This window comes from Helicoverpa zea, chromosome 11 (assembly GCF_022581195.2).
Source record: "Helicoverpa zea isolate HzStark_Cry1AcR chromosome 11, ilHelZeax1.1, whole genome shotgun sequence".
In the NCBI taxonomy this organism is placed as follows: Eukaryota; Metazoa; Arthropoda; class Insecta; order Lepidoptera; family Noctuidae; genus Helicoverpa; species Helicoverpa zea.
The window spans coordinates 7,105,951-7,133,878 of NC_061462.1; the positions used below are offsets into that span (position 1 = coordinate 7,105,951).

The window sequence follows — 27,928 nt, forward strand, 5'->3', positions numbered from 1 at the left end:
TAATTTTACTTAAGCAACATACGATTCACGTTCGACTGCGATCCAATCCCGACTCGATTACGATTGAAACGTATGTGGCATTCCGCTATTTTTTCTTTGAAATAAAGGTTTTTATCCTTTTCTGTCATTCAATAATGAATCATTTTGTCTGCAAATGATTTACGATTGCAATATGATTGTAGAGCAAATTACAATATAGACCAAAATCACCAAAATAGCAGACCCAATCGCAAATCAATCGAATGTCGTTGGAATACGATTGGTCTTATATTAGTACCTAGCAAAATGCCCGATATGGTTAAAACTGCTATTGCAATCATATTGCGATTCGATTTCTATTCAATTTTGACATTATTATTGTTACCGGCACGGATATTGAGCTCTCGGCGGAAGAGTCGGGATCGCTTTGCGCACTGTACACATAAGGCAATAAATCGCTTCTGCGCAGGTGAAGGTTAGGGCTCAATATCCGTGCCGATAACTATAACTTAGGAGAATCGGGCCCCAGCTCGTGCTTTAACTCCGGATAAAGGTAACATTCATTTGTATTACAACTTTGTGATTATTATTAGAGAAAATTAAACCTGTACGTAGGTAGACAGGTACTTAACTAAGGAACGAGATTGCGCATTCCACTACCGTGCGACTGTGCGACTGACTCATGATGATGACCACGTTTCACGCTGCAAAAGATAATTTAGTTGTCTTTCAAATTATGATTTGGGTTCTCCCCGAATAGATGACAATATTGGCGTCTCTTGCAGCCGATTTACGGTATTTCCCCGAGTATAGAGCCTACCATATTCTTGTTCGTTAAAATAAAAACAACAATGAAATAAAATGAACCCATGACGATTTATTTAGATTTTTCGGAGAGCGACACAGCAACACTGAACAAATGAAATTGCTGTCCATGTCGTCGAATATTTAAAGTTAATGTCATACAATAAATAAGTCGGTTGAGGCTCTCACATTTCAACATATATGCAGCTCCCTGCCCAGGGCTAAATATCGGCGCGCCATGACTTTGGCAATCAAACATGAAGTATGAAGAATCAATTTTTCCAAACGCCAGGTTTTTTGTGGGACTTATCAATATTCCAAGCGTATTCTTCTCAAAGAAATAAGTCAACGCCTTACTCAAATTAAAACGATCGGGATAAATGTTATATAAAAATCCAAAAATGATATTCTCAAATTTAAAGGAAAATGAAAATGGATACATTTCATCGAATTTGGCATCTAAATCGGTGAGCCCAATTTCGTAATTAGCATTTGAGCCTACTTTTGTCATAACTTTTTTGTAATAATTGTTACCGCCAATGACTATTCCATCTAGGAATCCACTAGTCCAAGCGCTAATGTTGCATGCTTGAGTCATTCCGATGGCAACCACACTAGTAGCAAGGTATTGTTTGCCACGGATCATTTCATCAAAGGTTTTATCCAGAGGATGTATAGTTCCCCACAAGGAAAACAAATCTCCAGGAAATTCGATGTCCCAATCCTTCCACATAGTTTTCGGTGTTTTTCTGTCAAAACCTAAATCGTTTACGGCACTCATTCGAGACCACGGTATCGCAGGGATGTTCAGCCAATACATTTTTTCGTCGACGATTGGACGTATTTTTCTACGCTTCAGATATGGTAAGTTCGGATTATCATCAGGTCTAAAGAGCGGGCTTAATCTATAGTTCAAAGCGGAGTGCCGTGGCGCACTCTTAACGGATGTTAGTTCGAAAGTGTAGAATTCGGGGTCATCTGCCTGTCTTCCTGGCAGCACTTTTCTTATTCGCCGTATTAGAGCCTCAATGGAACGGTATAACGTCCAAGACGCTACAGCGCTTCCTTTTTTGGAAGGCTTCTCTACTCCTTTTGCATCTTCTTCCTTTATATCTTCACTCGGTGGAGGGTAAGGATCAAAAAGATGATAATATCCTTCTGTCTGACATATTACCATACTACATTGCGGATATCGTATTATAACGTAGCGCAATCTTCTCAATACAGCTTTCAAATATTGCTCCAGTCTTTTCTCTGGATTCTCATTAACGACAATAATTTTCTTGATGTTGATATTAATAAACTTTCCGTCCAGGATTACGTTTTTAATAACCCTCTTCTCGCAAACATTTAAATTTGTTGCTTTTTCATGAATTTCCAAACCTTTCTCTATACATACGTCTACCATTACGTGGTCCCATGTTCTGATGGGATGCATTGCTGCCATTAACATAGCAATAAGACTAACGAAATGACAAGACTTTACGTCTGCGCTGGGTTTCCTTTGATTAAGTGACGTGGTGCCTTCTATCCTGTACACCCCGTCTACAAGTTGATAGCCAACTGATGATTGGCTTCTGAATTCTCTCGCATCTAATCGTCTGTCTTCATCGTCCTTTTCTGAACCTATAATGGTTTGCTTAGATTTCTTTGACGCCGGTTTACCGGTTGCATAGTCGTGATCTTCAGGTAATTTGTGACGGGCCTCTTTCAGAAGTCTTCTAACTAATATTCTACTAAGAATAAATTGTTGGTCATCCGTTCTACCATCCTTATTGTAATTGATCCTGTGAAATAAAAAAATGCAAGTAGAAATATACACAAGCTATGAAATAAGGATAGACATGATGGTTAAGTGATAGTACCTGCTCACTAAGTCGTGCAGTGTACGAAACCGCAGAAAACATGCTTTGCCTTTGCTACCGCTGTCGTTTCTTAAGCCCATAGCGTTGCAAGGACTGCCGTCGAATAAGTAATAAAGTCCGTTTCTCTTGAAAATCGCACAGCTGTAAGAGGCAGTGGTTACCATGCCTCTGTCATATTTGTTAAAGAATTTTTTAGCCAACACATCTTCCATTTGCCAGCTTGCACCTTCTCCAACCACATCGATGTTAGCATGATACGCCTGTAACGGATATCATAGTTTTATACCTAAAACAATTAGGTACTATCATCTAACAAGACTAATATTTTATACACACCTGATGTCCAAGTGCAATCTTCGGTATGATATGTACGGGAGCAAGTTGAAATTTCTGCTGTTTGTTATCATAAAGCCTCAAGGCCGTTTCAACTACAAAATTCACGATACCAGGTGTCCAAGTATTGATGGAATACTTGTACGAGGTCACTATTGCCATGATGGCACCAAACGGTAGCTTATCGTGAGTTTCTGGGGCGTCGGGGTCAGAAACGGAGGTTGTGCCTCTAACTATTTGTGATAAATCTGGCAAGTCCTTGAAATTACTCGGTTTTTGAAGTTCTTCTTCAAGCGTTCCTTCATGTTGGTCCTCCATTAGAGGAGGCGTCATTTTCTTGCGAATCTTTCGCAGTTTGGAGCGATATTGAGCGTCCTGTGTTAGGAGCACGCGCCTATCGACGTTAACGGCTGGCAGAGTTTGTACTTCGTCTTCAGCTAGTTGCATCGGCGCCAGCTAAAATATGATTCGGAATATAGTAATAAAATTTGATTGATGGAATCTTGCTCTCATGTAACCCTGTCGCACTACGAATAAGTAACAGATCTTTGGATGTGAATGTGACAATGCGCTATTTGAAGATTACTAAAGACTCATTGGAAAGACAGGTAGGTAGCATGTGCATATTCTATCTACCTACTATGTCACTGAGCAAGAATTTGCGCATCAATGGCTTTTTATATTTATTACGGCATAATTCAAAATATGATATTACCATTTAAAAATAATGGTTAACTGACTCTCTATAAGGGGACATTAACCTTCTTTCGGCTTTACGGGTACTTTTTTAACACTCTGTATAAATCATTGTCGATAAAAAACAGACAAGTCTATAACGCACGGGTATCTCAGGTTCTGGTTGCGGCGAGGGCGGAGGCGGTGGCAGCGGCGGGGGTATCTCTGCGGCCTTGCGCCTCGCTTCCTCCTCCTCAGCTTTCCTCTTCGCCTCTTCCTCTTTAGCCTTCCTTGTTTCTTCATCTTCTTCCTCTTCAGCCACTTCTTCCTCCTACAACGCACACATAGGTCATCATCACCATCCTCCGAGCCTTTTTCCCAACTATGGTGGGGTCGGCTTCCAGTGTAACTGGGTTCAGCTGAGTACCAGGTAAGTAGTACCATACATAGGTACATGAAGATAATTGTTTAGTTGCCTAGGTACTTTGTAAGATTTGACTTTTGGGTGCTAAAATACAGGGTTAGGCTTAGTTTTGACTCTGGATCTCCAACCACTGATCTCCAACAAATTAAAAATCAGTCCTGTCAAGCTTACCTTCTAAAATATATAATATATATATATATATAATATAGATGAAACAAACGAATTTTCATGATTTCTTATTACAATTTGAATTAATTATTTTTTTTTGATAGTCAAGATTCTATGTAGAAATTTTATTGCAATGTCTTACAGTATAGTATCCATAGTATATGTTGGGTCTAATATAAAGAAGAATTATGTAGAAGAAAGTAATAACATACTAGTTTCAATAAATATCAACATTAAAATGCTTACCTCTCCTCCACCTTCAGGTGGCTGAAAACAGATAATTCGATTATTAAATTACTCTCTTTATGTAAATAACTATGTTCTCCTTTATGTAGGTACTCCCCCAATTAATATATTAGTATAAATTACATCCCTATGTACTGCGGCGTCAAGGTGCCACCTCGTCGCAATAGGCTACACTTACATTGAAAACTTGGTTCGCTTTTGTCGTCCATCTAACGCGGAACACCTTGCTACGAATTTCTATAACCCATCTTTGATTTGCGATCAGACTGAATTTTGTCAATAACCCCATAAGAGTAGTGTCAAATTCCTATCTGCAGTAAGCAAATGAATGGATGGATAGGTTATAGAAGTCCGCAATTCATTACTAGAAGATAGAAAATATATTCACTATAACAGGCGGCGGGGTCGGGGGCGGGGTGGGTTCAGGATCCGGATCCGGCTCTATGGGCTCATTAGTCTTGTCACGGGGCTTCGGCCACGGCGGCACTACTTGTGTCACTGACACCGTGGGAGAGTCCAAATTCACTGAAATATCATAAATATAATATGGAGCGTGTTTGACGAGCTCGCTGAGTAACGGACGCATTGATTACAGGTTATACTTGGTGCGGTCGATTCGATCTTTGGGTTTTTGGCTTGGTGATTATCTACGTGATTTTAACTAGTTCCTCCTTGTATTACAACTAGACTAGTATGACAGGCAGCCGACCAGAAGGCTAAGCCATGATTTTTAGAAGTCTCAAATGGCATTGTTTTTCGCAAATATACCAATGAGGATATCTTAACGTGATTAGAACTTCATTTTAACTATGACTTTAAATATTTAGTTACCTATCACACAAATACAGACCTACGCCCAAATCGAAACTACAATATTTCAATTTATTACCAGGTAACGAACTTTTCCTATTATTTTGCTAGATACTAACCTACTTTCGGTTCCACATGTTCGTCAACTTGCTTCTTATACCTCAACGGTACAGGTGGTATATAATCCTCTTGTACACTGTCTACTAGAGATATTATGTCGCCCATTTGTTCTTCATCAGCTATGGGCACCGGCTAGAGACACAGAATTCGTTATTAGATACTAGCCTCCACTCGCGGCTGCGCCCACACTCAAAAATCCACAAAAACGAGGCTTTTGACTAATAATAAAAATTTATACGTGTACCTACTAGTGATGTAAAATGAAAAAAAACGATTTGTTTTTTTTCACTTTATTGAAAAAAAACATGAAAAAAAACTTTGCATCGTTGTTTTTTTTCTAAATTTGGTTTTTTTTCTAGCCTACTTTTTAGTTCAATTTTCAAAATTTCCCTTTCGTTGAGTTAATATCAATGAATGTTGCCAATATTTTCATGAAATTTGGTTCTGTTTTATCAGAAAAGTACCGTAGATTCAAGAATAAACCTAAGACTATTATGTAACCTTAAGTATTAATCTTTAACGGTAAATGCCCTAACAATTTTAGAGTTATTATACTCTTGAAAAAAACAAGGCCCAGAAAAAAAACAGTTTTTTATCTGGTTTTTTTTCACACTAGAAAAAAAACGGTTTTTTTGCAACACTAGTACCTACCTAGACGACTTTTTAACAAAAGATCTTGAAATTCGATTATCTTGAAACGGGTTAACTTAACCCTGTATATAGAATTTGTACCCGAATTTCATTTTGTGTTTTTTTTTACTTTTTGCATAATTTGAATAAAGGTTTTTAGTATGCTATGACATACCCCAGTTATCTTCGTTTCCAAAATCTCTACGGGCATGACGTCATGGTAGATCTCCTTTCCATCGCCATGAGCTTTACTCATAGCCAGAATTTTACGTTTCGCCTTAGCCCCAGGCAGTTCTTCATCACTCAGTGTACACACTATTTGTAACTGAAAATTATATACAACTTAGTCAAGTAACCATATAAAGTTAAAAACCATTATGTATGAACTGATAGAACTTGTTTTCAATAACTACCTTGGGTTCTCTCTTCTTCAACTTCAATACTTTAAATGCGTGAATATAGAATTGTGTTGTCGCTGGTAAATAATCCCAGTTTTTAGTGAACGCACTGGCCATAGTTTCCGGATTCAGAAGCATCAAACAGCAAGCCTTACCGGGCTTCATCGATCTTAGACCATCAGTGGTACGCGGGTAAGGGTCAAACAAATAGAACATATCTTTTTGCCTCCACACAGCAAGCATGTAATTATTGAACTCTAATAAACCACAATTGTATTCGTGGCTAAAGAAATCTTCTAGCCCTGTCTTTATGTTGAGCAAGCATTCCTTTGTAGTGTAAAGTTGCCCTTTCACTCTTTCCCTGTATATAATTATCTCGCAAGCATAAGGACCTATAACTATTTCATTTGGGATATTATCAATAGTAATATCAGTCATTACTTTTGGGTGTGTGCAGTCAATGTAGAGTTTATTGCCTAGTCGCAATATTTTGTCTAACGTCTTTGAAAACCATGTATTAGGGGGTGAAATTTTCGCGTAAGTCATCGCGACAATGGCTATGGGCAATGCCTGCCTAAACTTTGCTTCCTCGAAGCATCTGTCACCTAAATGCATATTGGCGTTCACAATGGCACAATTTTCATTTAAAATTCTGTATCCCATCATAGCTTTTTCAGCTTGAGTTAGCTCTTTATCAGATTCGAAATCTTCTTCGCTTGTCTCATCTGCCATTTTTAATACTTTAACTGGAGCCAATACGAATTTCTGGTCTTCTAGAATGCTGCGAGCTAAAAGAATTTCAGCCACTGCATCAATATCTTTTACGTTTACGAGAGCAGCTTGGCCGTTAGCGAAATTGGAGTAAGCTCTTGCATCTCTGCCGGCTGGGTCAAATATGTAGTAGCACACTCTATCTTTCCATATCACTAATTTAAGTACCCTGTAAAAATAATCCAAGGAAGAATAAAAAGGCTATCACACCTACGTTTGTTAAGGAGGTGATTATCTATCCTCTTACCTTGATAACAACACTCCAGCTCTGTTCTCCTTGAAGAAAGCTTTCAGTCCTCGACACAAGTTGTACACGGTAGGATCTAAGGACATCGCGTATCCAACTATGTCAGGTTCACAAAGCAGTACTTGCATCCTCTTCGCGTTTAGAACCAGTATTTGTTTTTTGCCAAACTGCAACACTTCGCATATACCCTGAACTGCTGAATGATCATGAACTTTGTCTAAACATTGAATATACCTGGAAAAATTGAAAAATATACAGGTGTTTAATGAAAATCTTTAAGTTTTAACGAGTTTCGAAAATTGAATTAAAAAAATCGTACCAAACATCGCCAGCGTCCACTAAATTATCAATTAACTTCATCGTCCATTGCTTGGGGTGGTAATGAAACGCTAAGCAATAAGCCATAACGCTCATCGTTAAAGCCTGCCGGCCTCTTGATCTACTACCTGAAACATTATCCAGTTTATTGATCCTTTGGGGTTTATCGACATCTACATAATAACTGGAAATACCTACGCTTACTTATGTTAGGCTGAGACCGTATGAAACTACTAAAAATCTATGCTCAGACCTAATAAAGACACCTGAATGGGGCTTCACTAAGAATTAGGAGCAGTCGACCAATGGGCTGACCGAAAAAATAGCAGCAGCGTAGCAGGTATTTTTTCGTTTTCCGTGGGGCAGACAGAAGACTTGTTATAGTGAGTTTGGTAACTTCGAGAAACTTAAACAGGGCAATTTGGCAGTAGGTACATATTTTGCCGTTTTTTGGTGCACGTTTGCATGCATATGGTGGCCTTTTGTTAGTTGATACAATCCGATATCTAAATAACAATGAAATAAAAACATACTCACTGAATTTATTATCATACATATTGAAGGAGCCCGTCAAAATACCGTAGTGTATATCAGTCCTCTTGTCTTTAGTGCACGGGATGACCGTAAGTGAATGAGTTTGTAATGTCCCTCGTTTTAAGTTCATTGGTAAATGGACCTGTAATGGCAGATTTCAAAAAGGATTTAGTCAAGACAAATCCTCTTTTCGACCAATCTACTTTGAGGCTCATTTTCATTGGTTAGGTACACATTCAGGGTGAGCGTTTTATTCGTGCCATCGATGACCGTGTATGATAAAATAAACGTAATTTTTCTGGTTTTAAGCATTTGGTTCCTATGGATTTTCACGTCCAAGTCCATAGTGACGTTGTCTATAAACTTGGGCCTAAGTTAACGACTATAGTTCGGCCATTCAGAGAATGCGTTCCTGACACGTCGCGATTGAACTGACGACGTAACTTTGCAATGGCGTTGCAGTTACGATAAAAATATTTTTGCTGGTTGTTTACCGTTTTAACAATTGAGGAGCATTAAAACAACATTATTATATCAATAATCAATGAATGTTATAATTTTGTGCCAAACTGAGTGTCAAATAACTTGGTAAACAATATTTTTCTAAATCTATACTGCGCTATTACAAGGTTATGTCAGCGGTTTATATTTTGTAGTGCTGTGCTAAAAATAACAGGCAAGTATCGTAATCTGTTCTTATACAGTTATAATATAAAATAATACGTTTTGATTTTCTTTTTAAGAATTGGAAAATAATGGACTATAAGACTTAATTATAACGTTTATGAAATATAAAAATAAAACTATGACCAAACCGCATTTTTATACTTAGATTAAAAATGGTAACCCCAAATGGCGTTATGGGCCGCCATTTTGTGACGCTAAAACAGTCGTCCGTTGTCGTTTCGTGCGCATAGACCACGTTTTTCAAGTGTTTTCGATCTGTTTTTATTTGATTACCCGGCTTTTGTTAGACCGAGATATCAGGATTGATTCTGTTATTGATAATAATATAATTATACATGTAGGCGAAGATGATGATGAAGACACCACCTCCTCAAGCAAATCGGAGTCTGATTAATATTCTGTTCGCACATTCAATTCAATGTACTTGTAACAAAGAATAAATAAAACAATTTTATTATATGAATATTACCTTTTTTTGGTTTCCACTTAAATAACTAAAATATAAAACAAATGATTCCGCCAATTTAAAACGAAAATAATCTTAAAATAATGCGGCGGTTCATTTTGAAGGAACGGTAACGAACTCAGTGTTATGTTGTGCCCATCACTAGTCGTGACTAACTGATAGGTGTCAGGAACGCATTCTCTGAACGGCCGAAGTATAGTGAAAATGAGCTTTAGGACGCAGCATACTTTTGTCTGTCGGTGATGAAACTTACTTGTTCCGTTCTAGGTATGTCATCGAAACCACATACTGAATCATCGTCGTCCCTCAGATATTTCTGCGTTCCCGTCGCGCGTGGCTTTCCATCGGTACCACCACCAATATTTATGTAAGCTTGTTCTGGATATCTGTACAGCGAAATAAAACATTCTTAAGCTATGTTAGAAAAATATGAGAAGACAATAGACAAGGTGGATGCCATTTTCGTCGGTAACAAAACGGTAAAGACTTTTCTACGTTATAGTTTTAAAGGGGGCATGAAAAAAGACAGTTTGAAGCATATTGTGAGTAAATGGTCTTAGCAGATAAAAAAAACACTGAAAGAAGAACAGAAACTTACCCTCTCAGTTTCATAGCTAGTTTTCGTTTTTTCATTGCTGCGAAATATTTTCTGAAAAATGTATCATGTTTTAATTTATACTATCAAATGTATTACAGTTTATCACTGTTAAATATACGTACCGACATTTCTTTTTAGGGCAAGATTTTCTTTTGCAGACCCTGAAATCATTAAAAGCCAATATTTAAAATGGGTTGAATAAAAATTACATTAATTTTACCAAAATTGACCACAAAAATATGACTTACCCTCCTTTATAGCACGGCTTTGGTTTCTTTGGTCTGAAAGTAATATAAGAATTAATTATTATTATTAAACTGCAGAATTTGTTCACGGGAACTACTGATTCGAATTGAAAATAAATAATATACTCGTATTTCTGTGTCGGTCATAAAAAAAAATTAGTGATAGATTGAATTTATAAAACAAATATACTATGAATAATTGAAAAAAAAAAAACGTACTTTTGTTCTTTCGAAGAACCAGGTATATGTACCACATCAGGAACAAATTGGTGATCTCTGTTGAGAACAATACCACTGTGCGGCTTGAACAATCTGGAATCATATATTTTTGTTGGTATTTGGATCGGAAACGAATGTTCTAGATCCCGACATGATAAAAACCCTGACATGACAACAAAAATATTCAATATATTATAAACAACAAAAATTTAAAATATAATTTATATATCACAATAAAAATTCTACATAATTTACGATTAGGTACTAGTCATGACTTATCGTATTTATCACACTGTCGCCGTGATTAATGCTTGCAATTGGTCGATGACTCATTTGAAAAGCTAAATGTAAATTCAAAAACAAACCATAATTAAAATTAAACAATTTTCAAATATAGAATTAAATTAATGACCCTTACTCGTATCCAGATTTTGGGGGTAAAGGAGGTCGCATTTCCGAAGGTTTGACGGTTGCTTTTTGGGCCTGAATTACTTCTCCACTGGTTTTTGGACTGGGTACCTAAATATGGGAAAAGTACTTAAGTTATTAAATAGGTACCTATGATCAAAGTACAAACTTAAACTGAGAACTGGCCAAACTGAGAACCTCAATCTTTTGAAATCAGTTAAAAATAAACTTACGCTCAAGATAGATTTATCTGATGTGGTGTGTTTAACCACAGGTGCGGGAGTCGGCAGCATAATATCGCCAGGCATCAAGTCATAGTATCGGACCCTCTTCCTGTACTCACTTCTTCTACGCTTCTTTCGCAAAATACCGGCGGTTTCTTCTTCGCTCTCCGATGTCGAAATAAAGTCATACCTCGAATAAGTTTGTCTGAAATTATATAAAATTTTGCGCTGAATGGCCTGTTCGTTATAAAAGACTAGTCACGCGTCCTGAGAGGATTTACTTCACACACAGATAAAAAGTAGCCTATGTGTTATTCTGGTTTACAAATCACTACCTGGTTCTTTCATCATGGTGCGCCGGTTCCAATGCACAGTGACCGATGTATTTCAACCTGGAAAACAGAGGAAATTATTATCCACTAGCTGTTTTCCCACAGTTTTACCTGCGTCCTATAGAAACTTCTGCCCGTGCTGGGATAAAATATAGCCTATTTTTAATGATATTTAACATGTTACCTTGTGTGCATAGACGGCTTCATAGGCACGCATGTATCCTTAAAATGACGTGGTTTAAACGGTTTCGTTTTGAATTTAGGCGGCTTTGACATTTTACGTTTATTCGCCTCTGAAATGAAAACAACAATTTTTTAAATTCTCTTTCTTGTAGGACAAGTCAGCTTAGTGGATAAGTTGCACTAATAGTACGTGCGTCGAGTACGGCAAGGATGCGTATAGAAAATAAAAAAAAAACAAAAGTGGGTACCAAAGTTAATAAGTCTTAATACTTACTAGAAACATACTCTTCATATGTGAGCGCTTGGATGATTTCGGCCACATCCTTCGGGTCAGTTTGTTTCACTCTTGTGCGTTTACAATAGTGTTGTAGGTTTGATGGGCATTTGCAACCCCTGGAAGGAAATAGATGCTTTATTTAGTAAAAATTCTTACGTAATTGATGTTGATTATATAGTTAACTGTATTGCATTGTATATAGTTCCAACTATTTTGAGCAATTCAATCACTGGTGTGTGACAATCGCTCATATATGTAATATTAATTCCTAAGACTAGGAAATAAATAATGCACTTACTTCTTCTTTTTATTCATTTTTAATGCACTTTCTAATTTTTTTGGTAAATTTTAAGATTTTTGTTACATACGGGCCCTAAAATATTTTTGATAGATGTCCAAGTGACAATAAATAAACCAATTCCAATTTTAAGAAAGTTATAATCAAGTAGGTTTCTCACTAGTTATTTCTATTCATGTCTATTGAAGTAATTCTGAAATTCATCAAGGCAGTAATATTCTACTTGAGAACAGAAATAGCAGGTCAGTCTCAACTTGTTCTTCATAATATGTATCAGAAATACATAGGGCAGTTTGGGAATCTGGATTCACAGATGACTAATGAGAAAATCTTTCATCACATCTGCTTCAATAATATTTTTGTTTTGTATTTTTGCAATATAAAGTTAAATAATTCAAAAAATCGAATGAAAAAATATCATGAACTATTTGAGAATGAGGTAAAAACACCCACAGAACAGGAACAAAATCAACATCCATAATTTTAGCAAAAATGGTGGACCGGTGAAATATAACAAAGGCATAAAATAAACAGAATAATAACATCAAAACAAATACATATTTATTTTACTTAGAAAGAATATAATTTGCTGAAGAGCCCATCACAAAATGTAGGAATAGAAACATGTCTTTTATATTTTCAACTAAATAATACATTTAGTATTATTTTTTACATTATTTTAACTGAACATTGAATTATGAAGTGTTTCAATATCCTCTTTTCTTTGATCTTTCCGCTTCTTTTCTTTTCTGTATGCTTCATATGCCTCATCGTCCGTGGGTAACTCATGTCTACAAAATGGACATGAGTTTGTCTATAAAGAAGAAAATTTAAAACTGAACAAACCTTGTAATTGTTAATTATCATTAAGATTAAGCTGTGACCAGGATAACAAAGCTTGCTTATTATTTTTACTGTTATGCAAAATTTTCTTACAAGAAATGGGACAGGCATTGATCACCCCAGGATTAATTTAACTTAGCATATTGTATGAAGGCTTATAAAAATAGTGTAGTCAGAAGCACAAAGATTAACAACCAGCCTTACCAAAGGTATTGGGTTGCCCAAGAAACAGGGTTGAAGAGGGTAGATAGGCAGTTGCTCTATGTAAATCTCTGGTACTATGGTACACCCAGTTTAGGCTTGAAATATGATGAAGTAGTTAATTTAACTGAATTAAATAATTACCTTTTCAAGCCATGTCAAAATACATTTTGCATGGAATTGGTGATGACAAGGCATTTCCTTAACTTTTTCTCCAATATTGAATTTTTTCAAACAAATGGGACAGCTTTTGTCTTCACAATCAATTGTGATTTCAGGCAAATTATTAACTGCCTCTTTTGATGCTGGTGGAGGAAGCCTAAAAAATAAAAATATGAACTTACAGGGTACGTTCCATGTAAATGATTGTGTATATTCACTGTAAAGACGTTTATAGGTACCTATTTCACTGAAATTAACTTACAACAATAAAGTTGTAATTCATTAACTTACCTTGGCCATTCACCAATAATACTTTCATCATAAAACCCGAAATCTATCAGAAATCTAGCCATATCCAACAAATGATTGGGTTGTTGTCCATCCTGTAATTCAGTAAATCCCATTTCTTCAAAATATCCGGCCATAGTGTAATGTCCTAAAACATTTATTATGGTTAAATCCTGAAATGAAAATAATTTAGAAGGACACCAATTAATTGAAAAAAGTGAAGCCCTTACCAAGTAAGTTATTGTGTGCAACCTTATTTATTAGTACTTTATTAATTTATGTAAGAATGATGAAATTAATCATAAAAAACACAGTCACAATCTTTTATTTACAAATTATTGACAAGTCATTCATGATGAAGTTTATTGACAATCAATTTTAATGACATTGACACACGTGACACAGGTGATGTCACTTGAGACAGGAACCAAGATCCGATTTCACGATTTTTTAAACTTAATTCAGTTGAATATTAGATGAGAAACAATCATGGTACCTATAATATATCAGATTATCTGATGGTTCCGGAAAAGTTCGAAGGCTTGTTAAAAATGTATTTGTAAATTCAAGCAAGTCCTTGTGAATGAAGCTAAATGAAGTTGGAAATCCCACCCAATCAGGTAGGTACCTACTTGGATGCTCTGATGACTAGCAAGTAATAACGGCAAGGATTAAAGGCATACGTTGATGGCCTATAAAATGGTATATATATGCGTGCAAAAAAAAGACGTTAGGATTTCGAATTAGACTGGCCACGAAGCGTTGACTAATCAGTGCTGCAATTTGAGCGCACTCAGACCGTGTAGTATCCATATTACCACAGAATAAACTCAAGTTAAATGGTTATTAAATCAGTATAACAACCCACTATTGAATAAATGAATAAACAATAAATTTTGACACCATACAATGCAACTGACATTGCGTTATTAAGAGTCAGAAATGCGAATATTATCAACATCGTCCCGTTTATTTAAAATCACCTATGGTATATACAAATAAAGTTTATAAAGCATACCTTCAAATGGCATTATTGGTTTTTGTTTATCTCATCTCAATTTCTTTATATGGCATTCTGAAGGAAAGCGGGTCGATTTTTTACACGCAAGTGTAATATTATGTATGACTGTGATCAAAACAAACTACAGGAAACTAGTGTTGTGACTAATATGGTCAATCAAAGCCTCTTCTAGTAATTTTAGTTTTCGTTTTTAAGAATTACAGGCTTGTAGTCATGGATATTTCTATTTATTCATAATACTGAATAGTATACGACACATACTTCACCAAAATCACGTCATTTAAGACAATGCATCTAAGTCCCAGGATCATCCTACTGTCGTCAGTAGTGGTATGGTTCTCATTCTCTCCAATCTTCATGGCGGCTAGATCGCGTTGGCCTCTGCGAAGATACAATTTTTGGGTAATGAACGACGTGGTAGGCGACGGGTATAGGTGGCATTAACGTAACTGTGCTCAGAAGTTGGTTGCGAGCCCCCTTTAGCCACCACAACTCAATTCCGTCCTACCAGAGTCAGAGTCCAAAGTAAATAAAAAGGTGGCTAAGTGTCCAATGGACAAAAGAAGCCTGACCCTAACAGAATTGAGTCTAGGCAGATGATCATTAAAGTGTATTGGTATCATTTTAGGCCCAAGTTCACCGACAACAAAAATGTAAGTTAGTAAATTGAAGAAAGATATGCTATGATTCTTAACACGATTACGGTTGTTTTAAGAAAAACGGACAGTTATGTTGTCGGTGAAAATGGGTCTAAATAGGGACTTAGGTATGCCTAGACAAGTGGGAACCAGCAGTAGTGTAGGTAATGGCGCAAAGGATTACTGAATGTCGAAAGATATCTTATAGTAAATTAGGTAGTACCTAAAGTACGCCTAATTCATGGAAGCCCAAGTACGTACGTACTTATGCTATTTCGTAACTTATGACTAGGTATAACGTAGCTGTGACTAATTAAACTGATAATAAACGTTGCAATTAATTATTCTTCGCTGACTAATTCAATAATTCATAGAATGTGATTGCTGGGTGAACAATTACAACTAAGTCCAATCGGAACATTTAATCTTCATCCACCCATTCCATAGTTAGGAAATCATTGATGTAGGTTTTCTTTCTTTATATTCATTTAAGTACATACCTACGTTTGTACTTACTACTAAGTATTGATTGACGTAAACTTTTTATCTTATCTTTCTTCTTTATCCCATTAGGTACCTATACCTACCTAATCTAGCAAAAAAAAAACATTCAATGTCATTGTAATAAAGATATCAATGGCTACAGATGCGCAAGAGAGAAGAACAATGCTGTGCGTGACCTTGTTCCCGTATGTATTGTGACTAAGAAAAACAAAAGACCTAGTGGGAATTCTAGTTCAATTTTACCAGCTAGCTAAGTGATTTAATGAATTAATCATGGTTCAGGCTTATAGGTAACTATCTTTTACTACGAAACTACGTATAACGTAAAATAACAAGTAATCGTGAAGCAAAGCACATAGTAAAATCAACATTCCGCATCCAGATAAGGGTACGCACGAAGTGTTACTCAATGTATATTAGTTTCACATCGTCAGTCTACAAGTGGAAAGTGACGAGACTGGTCGCCGAAGTCGTGGTTCAGTAAATCTTGTTGTGCGCCGCGCTACTCTAACCGGTAAGATGATTTGTGTAAACATTCTTTAAAAAAATAACCGAACGTAAACTTCGGTACCTCAATTAGACTACTTAGGGTATTCTTGTCAAGGCTGTTACCTACTTTTGATGATATCATACAAAAAGTATTTGTTTATCTATTCTTAGTTCTGAATGAATACACACCTACGAGTCCTACGACGACTCATTAACAACTATAAGGTGGTTTACTTGGAAATCGGTAGGTACCTACCTACCTGTGTAGAGGTGCCTACACAACCAATACCTGCATATATACCAATTGTTTACAATTATTAAGGAGTTGTGATAACTGATAAATGATAGTTGTTTATGTAGTGGTTAATTAGTATTGGTCTTATGCAGGCAACAATGTAGGTCTAACATAACAACAACATCGCAAATATGTTACAACTGCAATTATTTAAATAACTAAGCACCTACCTATACTGATAATAATACCTGATAGCTTGAGTAAACTTGAACATAGTTTGGAAACACGTTACTACTCCCAAATAATGGTTCCATTGACCCCTATCTCGTGTTACCAGTGGGTGTTGGGTTGCTTAGCCGGATGAAAACTTTCACTAGGAAGCTATTTTTAACGGCCCAAACAAATAAGGGAACCTTTAATTCAAGAAATGGGTTTATTCTTTAGTCACAACACTAGTCGGGTATGAAAATAAGGAGGTGACTAAAGTCTTATCACAATGTTACTTAAGCGCATAAATATTTATTACGAATGTTATTTATTTGTTTCAAGTTATTTAAAATCTTGAGATTCTTGGAAAAACAAACTAGTCAATATAAACTCGTGGGCGGAAATTCCGTCATATTATCAGATTATGGCCTCTTATATTTAAATTTTGTTACTGACGCTGGCACATACGCCTATCTCACCTGTCATGTAACCTGTCTTTAAATCCAGTTATATTCTCCATTAATTAATATGCACATTTTTGATGGAACGATAGAAAAATCCAACTCATAAGTAGTCCACATAAGTTCTAAAACTATTATAACAACGCAATAATTTACAATCAACGTTATTAAGTACTTTGATTATGGGCCAAGTACCTACCTACTTTTTTTTAGTATTCGTGATTTTCGAAATAAATTTTTGGGAAAGTGTATGAAACGGTCCCGGTCCCTGTAGACTTATCTAGTTTAGGTTTATAGGTTCCTACAATTGAACCCACTTTGCTTATGAGTAAGATGCTAAAATTAATCTTTATCGTGAACTCACAGCTATCTTAGATGTAATTTGATTATTTCATATCTTGGCTCCTTGACATCATCATGTGACATCATGAGCGATCGTAAACATGGAGGATAACCGTAAATGTTGGAATGGAAAACAATGCCAACTAATTGTACCTAGGTACAGTAGGTACCTAATACTAATAGCATCATCGGTATCGGTAAAAAACGGAAAATGGACGCTTGACGCTGATTAAAACTACCCTAAGAACACTGCCTACTACTGCGTGCGACATTGCGCGGTGTGAAGTTAGCAGTTTAGCTGCTAAGTAAATATTATTTTTATATATGTATGTCTCTTCCAGACCTCGGGACTATAGAGTCCCGGATTTTTGGGAGGCGAACGTGGGGCCGAAGCCAACACGCTGAAGCCCTTTTGAGACAACTTTAATGAAATGGTGACACAAAACCGACGATTATCCCTGTATACACTATAGAAATGTACCCAAGGACAATCCCCGGTTCTGTGCTAAACTATTGCTAACTATGGATGAAAACTACTTGGGCTATTGTGATGGGATGCTAATGGACTAGGAATGGGGAAACTACGGGAACTATGGCACCTGCCGATGACAATGTATTAAATACATGTTAAAATGGCAGGTGGAGACTCGCCAACTCACTTACTGGGCCCCCGGGAATCAGTCACTGAAAAGCAACAAGAGGGCAACAGGGACATGAGCGGCTGAGAAGGGTGAGGATACCTCGGCGGACTTTAAACGCAGATCACGCGCTCCCTGTGGGTCCAGCATCACCGGCCCACTCGCCACTTACCACGAGGCACCTACCCTCCGAGTGGGCTGCTAACCCTGCTCTAGCGACTCCACTCTGACCGGCCCATGAAGGCAAGCCAAGAGGCGGGAGACCTATCCCCCGTCATGCTTCACTCCGGCAAGCCGGAGATGGGGGACAGTATACTCTCCCTGGAGCACTCGGATATATAGCCCCGCGGGGTCGCTACTCCCCGTCATCCGCCTCAGATGCCCTGCGGGGCAATATTATTACTAGCCTATAATGTCCCACTGCTGGGCAAAGGCCTCCCCATCTCGCTTCCACACTTCCCGATCCTTCGACCGAGTCCACTGTTTACTGTCAAGTAAATATATTAAAACAGAATTCCTTAAAATTCAGCAACTAACTTCAAACTCGCTAAGATACGTTGGACGAACGAAGGTATAGATAGGTACGATAGCTTTGCTTAAAGTAGATAGGTAGATTTTGAATACCAGTTCCCAACTGCAGATGCCGCGACTGCTTTAAATCTTTAATTTGTATTTATATTACCTACATGAAACCTTCTTGGATCGAAGCGGAACGCAGCTTTAGCATGTAGAAAAATAATAATTGTAGACGGGACCGATGTATGACAATAACATAATCGTGTAGGTACTTACGCTACCTATCTATCTACAATGTGGTAATGGCTTGGGTTATTAAATAAAAATTAATAACTCATGAGCATAACACATTCTATAATTCGTTTCGTAGGGATTTTCCGTTCATTTATTTATTATAAGTACCACGAACCTTTAATCATTTACTTCCATCCTAATCCTACCTATCAAGATAGTACTAGCTAGAAATCGACAGATAGGGTCGTAGATTAGAAGCCAATCCGCCGTGTAAATGTCTATTTAAATAGTTTTTTAATCTCTGTAACTATGTAACCTTTATTTTTTATTTGATATTTTCAGGAAATGGCGAACATCGTCTTTTCTATTATTTGGGCTTTAATCCTAATATTCATATCATTTTGGATCGCCGGTATTGCTGCTGGTATCTACATCATCGTCTTACCCTTCACAGTGTGTATAGAAGCGTTAACGGTTAGTATACAATTACCAATGAGTAGAACATTATTGTATTTTAAATATTGATGGATTTTAAAAATCACATTTGTTTTTACAATAAGTACATTAAATCTATTTGCAAGAATCAGGAAGCAGCCCAGGAAGTTCAAACTTCGTATTAGGCTGATGTACATCAGGGTTTACAACATTGTATAAATATGTACCTAATGATCTTAAAAATACTTCTCACTACGCTAAAAGATCGTAAGTCAAAATGCTTTTTGGAACTATAAGATAAATATTGACTTCTATTCTCTTACAGGGACTCACAGATTTCTTGTTGGCTGTAGTACAGTTCCCAAGATACTGTGCTCAGGCAATGATGGAGGGAAGAGGTCTCAATTAATTATTATCTGTATTCTAGTCAATTAATATAGTATTACTTTATAATGTTCATAATGTATTCTAATGTAATTATGCACAAGCGTATAAAGCTACGTCCAAGAGGTGCCATCTTCATTTTAATAAAGCTCGAGTATTTGTCGTAAAAGTTAAAAATAACATTCGTAATTTTAACATGTAAACTGTAAGTACTTTATGAATGTTGATGTGTGAACTGTTTAGTGATGTCAGGATGTCAGTAAAATTTTATTTTTGAGATTAAAGTACATAAAGTAAGAATATATTTTCATAGCAATAAGAAATTGTTAGGACAATTTTTTTCTGCGAAACCAATAATGAACGCTTGTTTTATTTTACAAATAAGTTTACTTTGTTCGAAACATTTTTACTTCTCCAACTATGGAGTACAAAAAATACCATTGTATTGGTAATTTTTTAAGAATTCAAATACATATTTTACACCAGAACGTATGCAAAGTTGTTGAAAATAATATTGCAAATAATAAAAAAGAACATTGACTTTTATTTATAATCTATCACTATCTAATTCTAATGTATGAAACAAATTTTTATTTAAAAACTTTCTCTTTTAATAAAAAACAAAAGTATTTACATTTCAATAAACATTAGAACAATATTATTATTGTTAAACAGGTTTTGTCTTAACTTCATATACAATATTCAAGTGTTAAAAGCAGATATTACATTCCGGATTGAGTTAAGGAATTCATTCGCCTGATTCCTGCTCTTGGCGACCGATGATCTGAAAAAAAAAAACCTTTTGAGCATAGGTACTACGAGTATTTATTCATCACCAAGATCTTATCATAGTTAACAAGATAATATTTAGTTCCGAATTATCGTCGATAAAATATGTGGTTTCATTTCGTTTCTCATTACTATAAATTAATACGGAAACGAACAAATACATATTAGCTTATTCAGACAACTCATTTAGTCTCTAGGTTCCCATTACCAAAACATTCCCTGATACAAAACAATTCACGATTAATTATCGAGACAACAAATCATTTATCATAAAGCCTTTTCATGATAAACCGCGTAGATAGCTTTCATGGTAATCAGTCAAACGTTGTCGCGAGTTTATCAGTTAAGTATGATTTGTAAATTCGTATATGACACTCCCATTTACATTTAGAGTGCGTTCACACAGACCGGCTCGGAGAGCATCGGCGCGCATTTTTCTTTTCACATCGACCGTAATCGGCTCCGACCGGCCGATCGGCGGAAGACCGAAAAAAATATTATTATTATTATTTCACACCGAACACCATCGAGAATTCTTAGTGACAAAAGCAGTGCACATGCAAAAATAAACCATACTACAAATACTAAGTAGGTACTTGATGTTCAACGTGTTAAGAATTTGCTCTCCTCTCCGAGCCGGTCTGTCTGAACGGACCCTTACTCTACAGCGACGACCGAGATAGTCGTCGTTTCCAGTGCATCAAAAAATCCCAATTTGATCAAAATAAAACTAGCATCGCCCAGCGGTTTCACCCGCGTCCCGAGGGAACCTCTGCACGAATCCGGATAAAAAGTAGACTATAGCCTTCCTCGATAAATGGGCGGACCTGAGATTAGCGCGTTCAAGCAAACAAAAAAACAAACTCTTCAGCTTTATAATTATATATCAGTATAGATTTATCATAAATCATCATCATTATTACTTTCTGTGATGGACCGATTTTTTTTATTGACAGATACGAAAGTTTGTTTTGAATGATTTAAATGAAATAGGATAGGTGTAATCGCTTACCTGTACTCTTGAAGTAGCCTTGGGTCCACAAGGTTGATGTTAATATCAACCTGCTTCAATAAATTAGACATACTATCGGTAGGATTCGTCTCTCGATCCAGCACACTGAATAAATGTGAACATGTTGAAATTATCAGATTAAGTTTGCAAATGTAAAAGCAAAAGCAGAATTATTTGTAAACATTTTTAAAACCTAATAACCCTTTTCAGGCTAGCTGAAAATTCCAATCAGTGTTTGAAAAAGACCCACAATTCCAAAAATCGCGATTATCTAATAAAAAAAAACTAAACATAGAAATAAATAGATTAATAGTGTTAGTCAAAATTACCTTTCCAACGATCTACACAAACGAATAATGTGTAAGTGCGCTCTTTCGACCATTTTTTGTAATTCACATTTCAGCTCTGACGACTGCTCTGACTTCTCCAATTCTTTGTAACACTGGTTGCTAAAAATAAATTATGATGATAATAGAAAAATATAATTCAATTAATAATTTTTTTTTTCGTTCATATATATGTACTTTCAAGTTTATCTTGGACACCTACGACTGATGAAAGGTGAAGGAAAACATTCGAAGAATCCGGGACCATAAGATCTAAGATCTCCAACCCGCACCGAGCAAGCATGGTGATAAACGCTCAATCCTTCTCAGTGTCAGAGGAAGCTTGTGCTTTGCAGTGCGATGAGAAAGAAAGGATGATGATCATATAGCTAGTTCGTTCCACCCGTGTCTTAAGTATCAAGGTTACCCACATACAAAAATACATCCTTACAAACTTTAATTTCTATTCTAATCTCGCGTGTAGTAGGATGTACATAAAAACACTCACCATAATATGCGTACTTCACACAGTGCCTTTTTTATTTCTTGCAGAAGCTTACTTGCTATGTATTTGAACCTTTTTGTATTTTCATCTGCTATCAGCGGATCGACTTCCACATTTGTAGGGGTTAATTCCCTATTAGTTTCCAGTACACCATTTGTTTTACTAATATTTTCGCCGTTATGCTGCAAACTATTGTTGCCTTCTTCGGAACAATATTCTTCCTCAGATACATATTCACCACAGTCGTCATCATAGTCTTCTTCATCATTATGACCTTTATTTTTGTTACTTTGCACTTTTGCTTCTAACTCAGGACAAATCGTGAATTTTCTTACAACATTTGGCTGTTTGGTTGACTCATCTGCAGATTTTTTCGAAGCTTTATTTGCTGCTTGTATATTATTGGTTTCTACTGAATGAACCCCATTTGACTGTTTTCTTTCAATTGTTTGTAAGTTGGATTTGGCTGAATTACTCATTTTAACTAAATTATTTCCATTATTTAAAGTGTTACATTTACGATGGCTCGAATTTTTAAAGAATGAAGAATTTATATTAATTTTTCGTACAAATTTAATAGCTGTTGGTAATTCTTTCTGAAACAAAATATCATGAATTTTCAAATAAGAATCAACATTAATTTGACTTTCAATGATAAATATCGATAAGCTATGGATGGAATATGGCTTTAGGTGTTACTTTACGGGGCGGGGAGTAATCTTGGTTAAAAAGTTAAACCGATTCGACCGGCTCTGTCGATAAGTATAAATACCTCAGAGGGTTTCCTTTTTTTGGACTCTACAGATTCGTGCTGTAAGGCTCCTTGGCCAAGTAATAAACTGCCATCATTTTTATCTAGTCCAACTGGAAAATAACAGATAGTTAAAACACAAGCAAAATTAGTCGATCATATTAATGCGTATTAGATATCGTTCTCGCCGAACTAAATGGCGACTCGCAATTAAATTCCGACAAAATATGCGCGCGAGATTTCTGCGCAGCGAGTCACATAATTTCGCCATAAAAGTTTGACGAAAACTATAATCGCTCTAATTACCTGAGGATACTGATAAATCATTGCCCGACACGTTCTCATGTGTATTATCGATAAAAGAGTCATCCATATTCGGGTTTCTGATATCGTACAAAAGTTTATTCAATAATTCAACTGCTACTTGTATATCTTCGCAACTGGAACTCACCCTCTAAGATTATAAAAGAATCACCTTATCAATGATTGTGATTATGATACTACAAAATCGTATTTTCTATTTCAATACCTACTTACCTTTATTGCAACAAGCAAGTGCATACCATAACTATACATTTGCATGTATTGATATGGTGTGATATTCATCGTAATTTTGCCTGTAAAATAAAATCTTACTATAGCACGTAGGTACATAAAATAATAATAATTTTACACAAAGAATAAATAAAATTATCTTACCCTTGGCATCACTAACATTGAAGAGCAAGCTTGATAATTTATTTGCGGCATCGTTAATATCCTGAAGACTGCGGAATTTTATAGCAACGCATTGCGCTGCCTCGTGCAATGTCCAAGGAGGTGGCATATCTTTATGTATAAACGGTGGGTCTTGGTGCAAAACTTGACTTAGCACCTCTTCCATTATCTGAATAAATCTAGAAACCCATTCGTCACACTTCATTTTTAAATACTCTTCCATAGCTACACTGTCAACTTTGTACATAGGTTTTTCCGGAGTCTGTCCATTGCATATCTGCTGTTGACTTTTTCTCAAGTAACTGCTATTAATTTCAGCGTCGACATTACTATCAGAATTAGATATTATTCCCGAAGTTGACGTTTCATCAATTGTTATATTTTGATTAGTGGCGGAGTTCCTCACATCGGCAATTATACTCGACTCTCTACTTCCGAAACTTTCATCCAAAATAATAGTTTCGATGTCCCTACACGTTGGATCTTTCCTAGAAGTAATGTCTGTTTGTATGTCATCTCTCGTATTTTTTCTAGGGAATTCAATCTTCTCCGTATAAGACATTTCGACATGAGATGATTTCTGTTCAATGGGCGGAGGCGCTGTTTTTCTTCTACTGCGCCATTTAAACTGTTTCTTTTCAGTATAAAGGTTTGGAGTTTGATTATAACTACTACGTTTTAATTTAATTTTCCTCTTTTTCTCGGCAATATTTTTTGGTATTTCTATTGTATTTTGAGGAATTGCTGAAGCTTTTTGAGTTTGTTGTCCTGCCATATTCAAGGTACTGGTGGTGCTTGCAATGATATCTGCAAAATTAGTTTGAATACCTAGGTCTACTGTATTTTTCAATACTACGCATTCTTTTATTTTATCTTGTTTATTTTTTACTTTTAGATTTTGTGTTTCTTGTACTTTCGTTTGTTTTTGTATTTCTTGTCCATTAATATGTTCTTTATCTTCGGTATCAGTACCAGCACTGATAGTTTCTGTCATTTGTGGGGTATTGTTTGGCACCGTATTTTTATTTTTATTTAATTGTTCGTCGACCAAAAATGGTTTTTTAACATGTACAGGTAATTCAGTTTGTTTATTTGAATTATCCAATAAAAGGTTTTTAATCTCGTTAGTAGAAAAGATGTGTATGTTTGGCGACGCCTTTGTTAAAACCCCACTGTCGTCGGAGATAAGAATCTAAAAAGAATTATGGGTATATGCATAGGAACGTAAAGCGAAAGATTTCGATACATCTCTTATATATAAATTAAAACCAAAAGGTAGCTTATAGTGGGAGGCAATTGAGAAACATCAAATGGATACTTGGACTGGCTCCACACTAACATAGACTCACTTGTTTTATTCAAAGCGTGTAAAGAAAAGTATGTATTGAACCTTACCAGGATAATATTGGGTAGAAACAGGTTTTTTTACATAATTACCAAATGTTACTGTCTGAGATGACTTTACCTTACAAGATACTGGGAAAAGATTTTTACTTACCACGTGATATTTTTTATCCAATAGATCTTCACAAGTTTTAAGAATCACATCCGCCATATCATCTCTATTAACGTTAGATGGCTCTTCAGCTTCAGCAGGAACATAAGAGGAAAATTAACATTAATATTACCTCCACTTTCAGGACAGGCTACTAGGAGATACTAGGCAAGTTTATTCAAACAAGACATTATATTGTTGGGAAAACCTAATCTTATGTTGTCTCTCAATAAATTAAGCTTATGTTCAGCAATTGCTCCTAGAAGCATCAGATCAGAGAAATAGTCATTATTAACATTATAAAATGTTTCTTGCAATTCTTACCCATGCAAGCGTATCCAATCTCAATCTGTTGTGACAAAAATCGTAAAATACGTCTGGCTTGTATAATTCCTGTACAAGACACATATGTTTTAAGTTCTTCCATAACCCTTTTCGGAACCATGAGGTGGCATTTTTCATCTGTAATAATATTAAAATTTGATATACATATATGCTGCTCGTTGTCTAACCTGAAGTTTACCTTTTAAGCTAACCTGTATGAAAAGTATTTTACAGTTATCTAAGTAATCCGAAGATATTTTGAATTTAATAAAAAATAGATATTAATTTTATATTCAAACTCATTACAAAAGACATAATACATGAAATTACAGAGTGAAAATATATATACAATAATTAATTACCTGAATCTGTCAACACAGTGAGAAATTTAAATTCATTCAGGAGCACACCCAAATCGACCAATATAAACCAAGCATCTAGATTAGCATCAGGTGGAGCCAGACATTTTAAAGGCATTACATTAAGCTTTGACTGTGCTTCCTGTAAACGTGTCTCCGAGAGCTCCTCCTGAAAGCAAACCTCATTAGTACAATAAATAGTAGCCCTTGTCAGAAAGGCAAAGCAAGGAAAACCTTAAATTTTATACCATAGTGCCAGTATTTATATCAGCTAAACCAGTTTCTTTATTATTTGGAGCATCAATTTGAGGTGAAGTTTCAGATTGTCTTGCATTACCTCTATTACCAGATCCTAAAAAAATACAAAGGATTAAAAGATTAAAATATTGAAAAGAATAATAATAAATGTATTGTCCTTTAATAATCATTATTTTTACCTTCCAAAAAACTAGAATTCTCCCCATAAAATCTTTTTCTTATGCCTATCTTCTGCCTTAGATTATTGCTATTATTATTTGGAAATGCACACTTTTTACTTATTCCTCTATGAACTCTTTGGCCATAATTACGCTCTCTGGGGTTATGTGTTCTTGACTCTCTTGTAAATACTTCTTGCTTGTTATGACTGACATTTTCAGCATTATTAAAAAAAAGTCCTTGGATTGGCTGTGATAAGTTGTTAAAACTAACATTTACAGGATTTGCAGTATGGTTCAGAAGAGGAGTCATTGTGGGTGCCACAAAAATTTGTTGTGTCGGAGGAACATCCCACACTTTTGGATTATAATTGAGAGTAGTATTGTTTAAACTATATGTACCTATAGGTTGGTTGAAAGGCATATGCACAGGTTTTACTGAGGTAGGATTATTAATCTGTGTACCACGCAACACCCCTGACACCTGATTCAAATTGGTACATAAAGTTCCATTACTATTCCCAAAATTTGAGTTATTAAAAACTGGCTGTTGTTCTGTTACTTTGTTAATTATTAATGGTGTGTGAGGTGCTTTCAAATTATTCAAAAGATACCTAGGTGGGTTATCTTTTGGTTCTGGAAATTTTGTTGGTTTAGCACCTGGAATGCTCTGAAGACGTTTTGTCTGGCATTTTGCCTTCTCAATCTGAAAAACAAAACATGACATGAAGATAGAGTATAAATTATATTATGAGTAGAAATGTCTTGGTCAGTCATACAGTGTCCCATTTTTCAGGAAAGCAGTCTTAATGTGAATGATGAAAATGAGTTTTTAACTACATATTATAAAATGTGTGGTATTAAAATAAATATGGTAATAAAATGGGGGTGGGCAGGTAATTTAAAATTAGCAAGTAGCTTTCTTGTTACAAAACTTTGTCGACCAGTGTAAAAAAGATACATATACCGTGGTTAATATTTACCTCCGCATCACTTAAATTCCACGCAGCTTCTCCAGTTAAACTGTTAAAATAGTAAACATACCCTGGATGGGATTTAGATTTGCATACTATCCAGGAGTTTCCCACTGAAGAAACTTGTTGTCTAACTTCATCCCTTGTTACTCCACTCATTATATTGTATATTACTCCTAACTTGCTGCCAATTTCTTTCAAATCTAATGAAAATTTTAAAACCCGACTTGCAAATCTGAACCGCGATCGCAAGTAAAGTCACTCACTCACTGTCAAGTGTCATGTCAATTCATGTCATCTCATAACTCTTAACTGTCAAGCCCATAGATATAATATTACTAAACAAGATTGCGCACGTTCAAAATATATATTTACGAAAATGAACTCTATTCTGACGCAATAA

The 27,928-nt window shown here is 35.8% G+C and overlaps 4 protein-coding genes across 6 annotated transcripts; 1 reads left to right on the forward strand and 3 right to left on the reverse strand.

The window, feature by feature from the left end:
- Positions 1 to 836: 836 nt before the first annotated feature.
- LOC124634253 lies at positions 837 to 12,654 on the reverse strand. Its single transcript, XM_047169718.1, has 22 exons — positions 11,959 to 12,654; positions 11,686 to 11,794; positions 11,505 to 11,561; positions 11,179 to 11,374; positions 10,956 to 11,056; positions 10,538 to 10,630; positions 10,322 to 10,354; positions 10,196 to 10,234; positions 10,074 to 10,124; positions 9,729 to 9,861; positions 8,326 to 8,464; positions 7,790 to 7,916; positions 7,471 to 7,704; positions 6,468 to 7,392; positions 6,230 to 6,379; positions 5,424 to 5,556; positions 4,883 to 5,019; positions 4,495 to 4,515; positions 3,823 to 3,987; positions 2,985 to 3,437; positions 2,649 to 2,908; positions 837 to 2,570 (listed from the first exon to the last, which is right to left on the reverse strand). Exons 2-22 carry the CDS (start codon positions 11,775 to 11,777, stop codon positions 857 to 859), a joined length of 5,253 nt encoding a protein of 1,750 aa, XP_047025674.1. The 5' UTR covers positions 11,778 to 11,794; positions 11,959 to 12,654; the 3' UTR covers positions 837 to 856.
- A 144-nt stretch (positions 12,655 to 12,798) lies between these two features.
- On the reverse strand, positions 12,799 to 14,141 carry LOC124634255 (E3 ubiquitin-protein ligase RNF181). Its single transcript, XM_047169722.1, has 4 exons — positions 13,984 to 14,141; positions 13,757 to 13,901; positions 13,448 to 13,622; positions 12,799 to 13,073 (listed from the first exon to the last, which is right to left on the reverse strand). The coding sequence occupies exons 2-4, from the start codon at positions 13,888 to 13,890 to the stop codon at positions 12,939 to 12,941; spliced, it is 444 nt and encodes a 147-aa protein (XP_047025678.1). The 5' UTR covers positions 13,891 to 13,901; positions 13,984 to 14,141; the 3' UTR covers positions 12,799 to 12,938.
- A 106-nt stretch (positions 14,142 to 14,247) lies between these two features.
- Positions 14,248 to 20,391, forward strand: LOC124634256. 2 transcript variants are annotated; one of them, XM_047169723.1, is made up of 3 exons: positions 14,248 to 14,373; positions 19,381 to 19,512; positions 19,799 to 20,391. In XM_047169723.1, exons 1-3 carry the CDS (start codon positions 14,347 to 14,349, stop codon positions 19,880 to 19,882), a joined length of 243 nt encoding a protein of 80 aa, XP_047025679.1. In that variant the 5' UTR covers positions 14,248 to 14,346; the 3' UTR covers positions 19,883 to 20,391. The 2 variants fall into 2 exon arrangements, 1 of the variants encoding a protein (XP_047025679.1); XR_006984837.1 differs by lacking the exon at positions 14,248 to 14,373 and adding an exon at positions 16,400 to 16,430.
- Positions 20,392 to 20,444: 53 nt separating this feature from the next.
- LOC124634254 lies at positions 20,445 to 27,777 on the reverse strand. 2 transcript variants are annotated; one of them, XM_047169719.1, is made up of 14 exons: positions 27,535 to 27,777; positions 26,573 to 27,257; positions 26,384 to 26,487; positions 26,139 to 26,304; positions 25,777 to 25,914; positions 25,456 to 25,544; positions 23,940 to 25,149; positions 23,778 to 23,857; positions 23,547 to 23,694; positions 23,262 to 23,353; positions 22,493 to 23,085; positions 21,988 to 22,107; positions 21,659 to 21,763; positions 20,445 to 20,641 (listed from the first exon to the last, which is right to left on the reverse strand). In XM_047169719.1, the coding sequence occupies exons 1-14, from the start codon at positions 27,682 to 27,684 to the stop codon at positions 20,560 to 20,562; spliced, it is 3,762 nt and encodes a 1,253-aa protein (XP_047025675.1). In that variant the 5' UTR covers positions 27,685 to 27,777; the 3' UTR covers positions 20,445 to 20,559. The 2 variants fall into 2 exon arrangements, with proteins under 2 accessions (XP_047025675.1, XP_047025677.1); XM_047169721.1 differs by lacking the exon at positions 21,659 to 21,763.
- Positions 27,778 to 27,928: the final 151 nt, after the last annotated feature.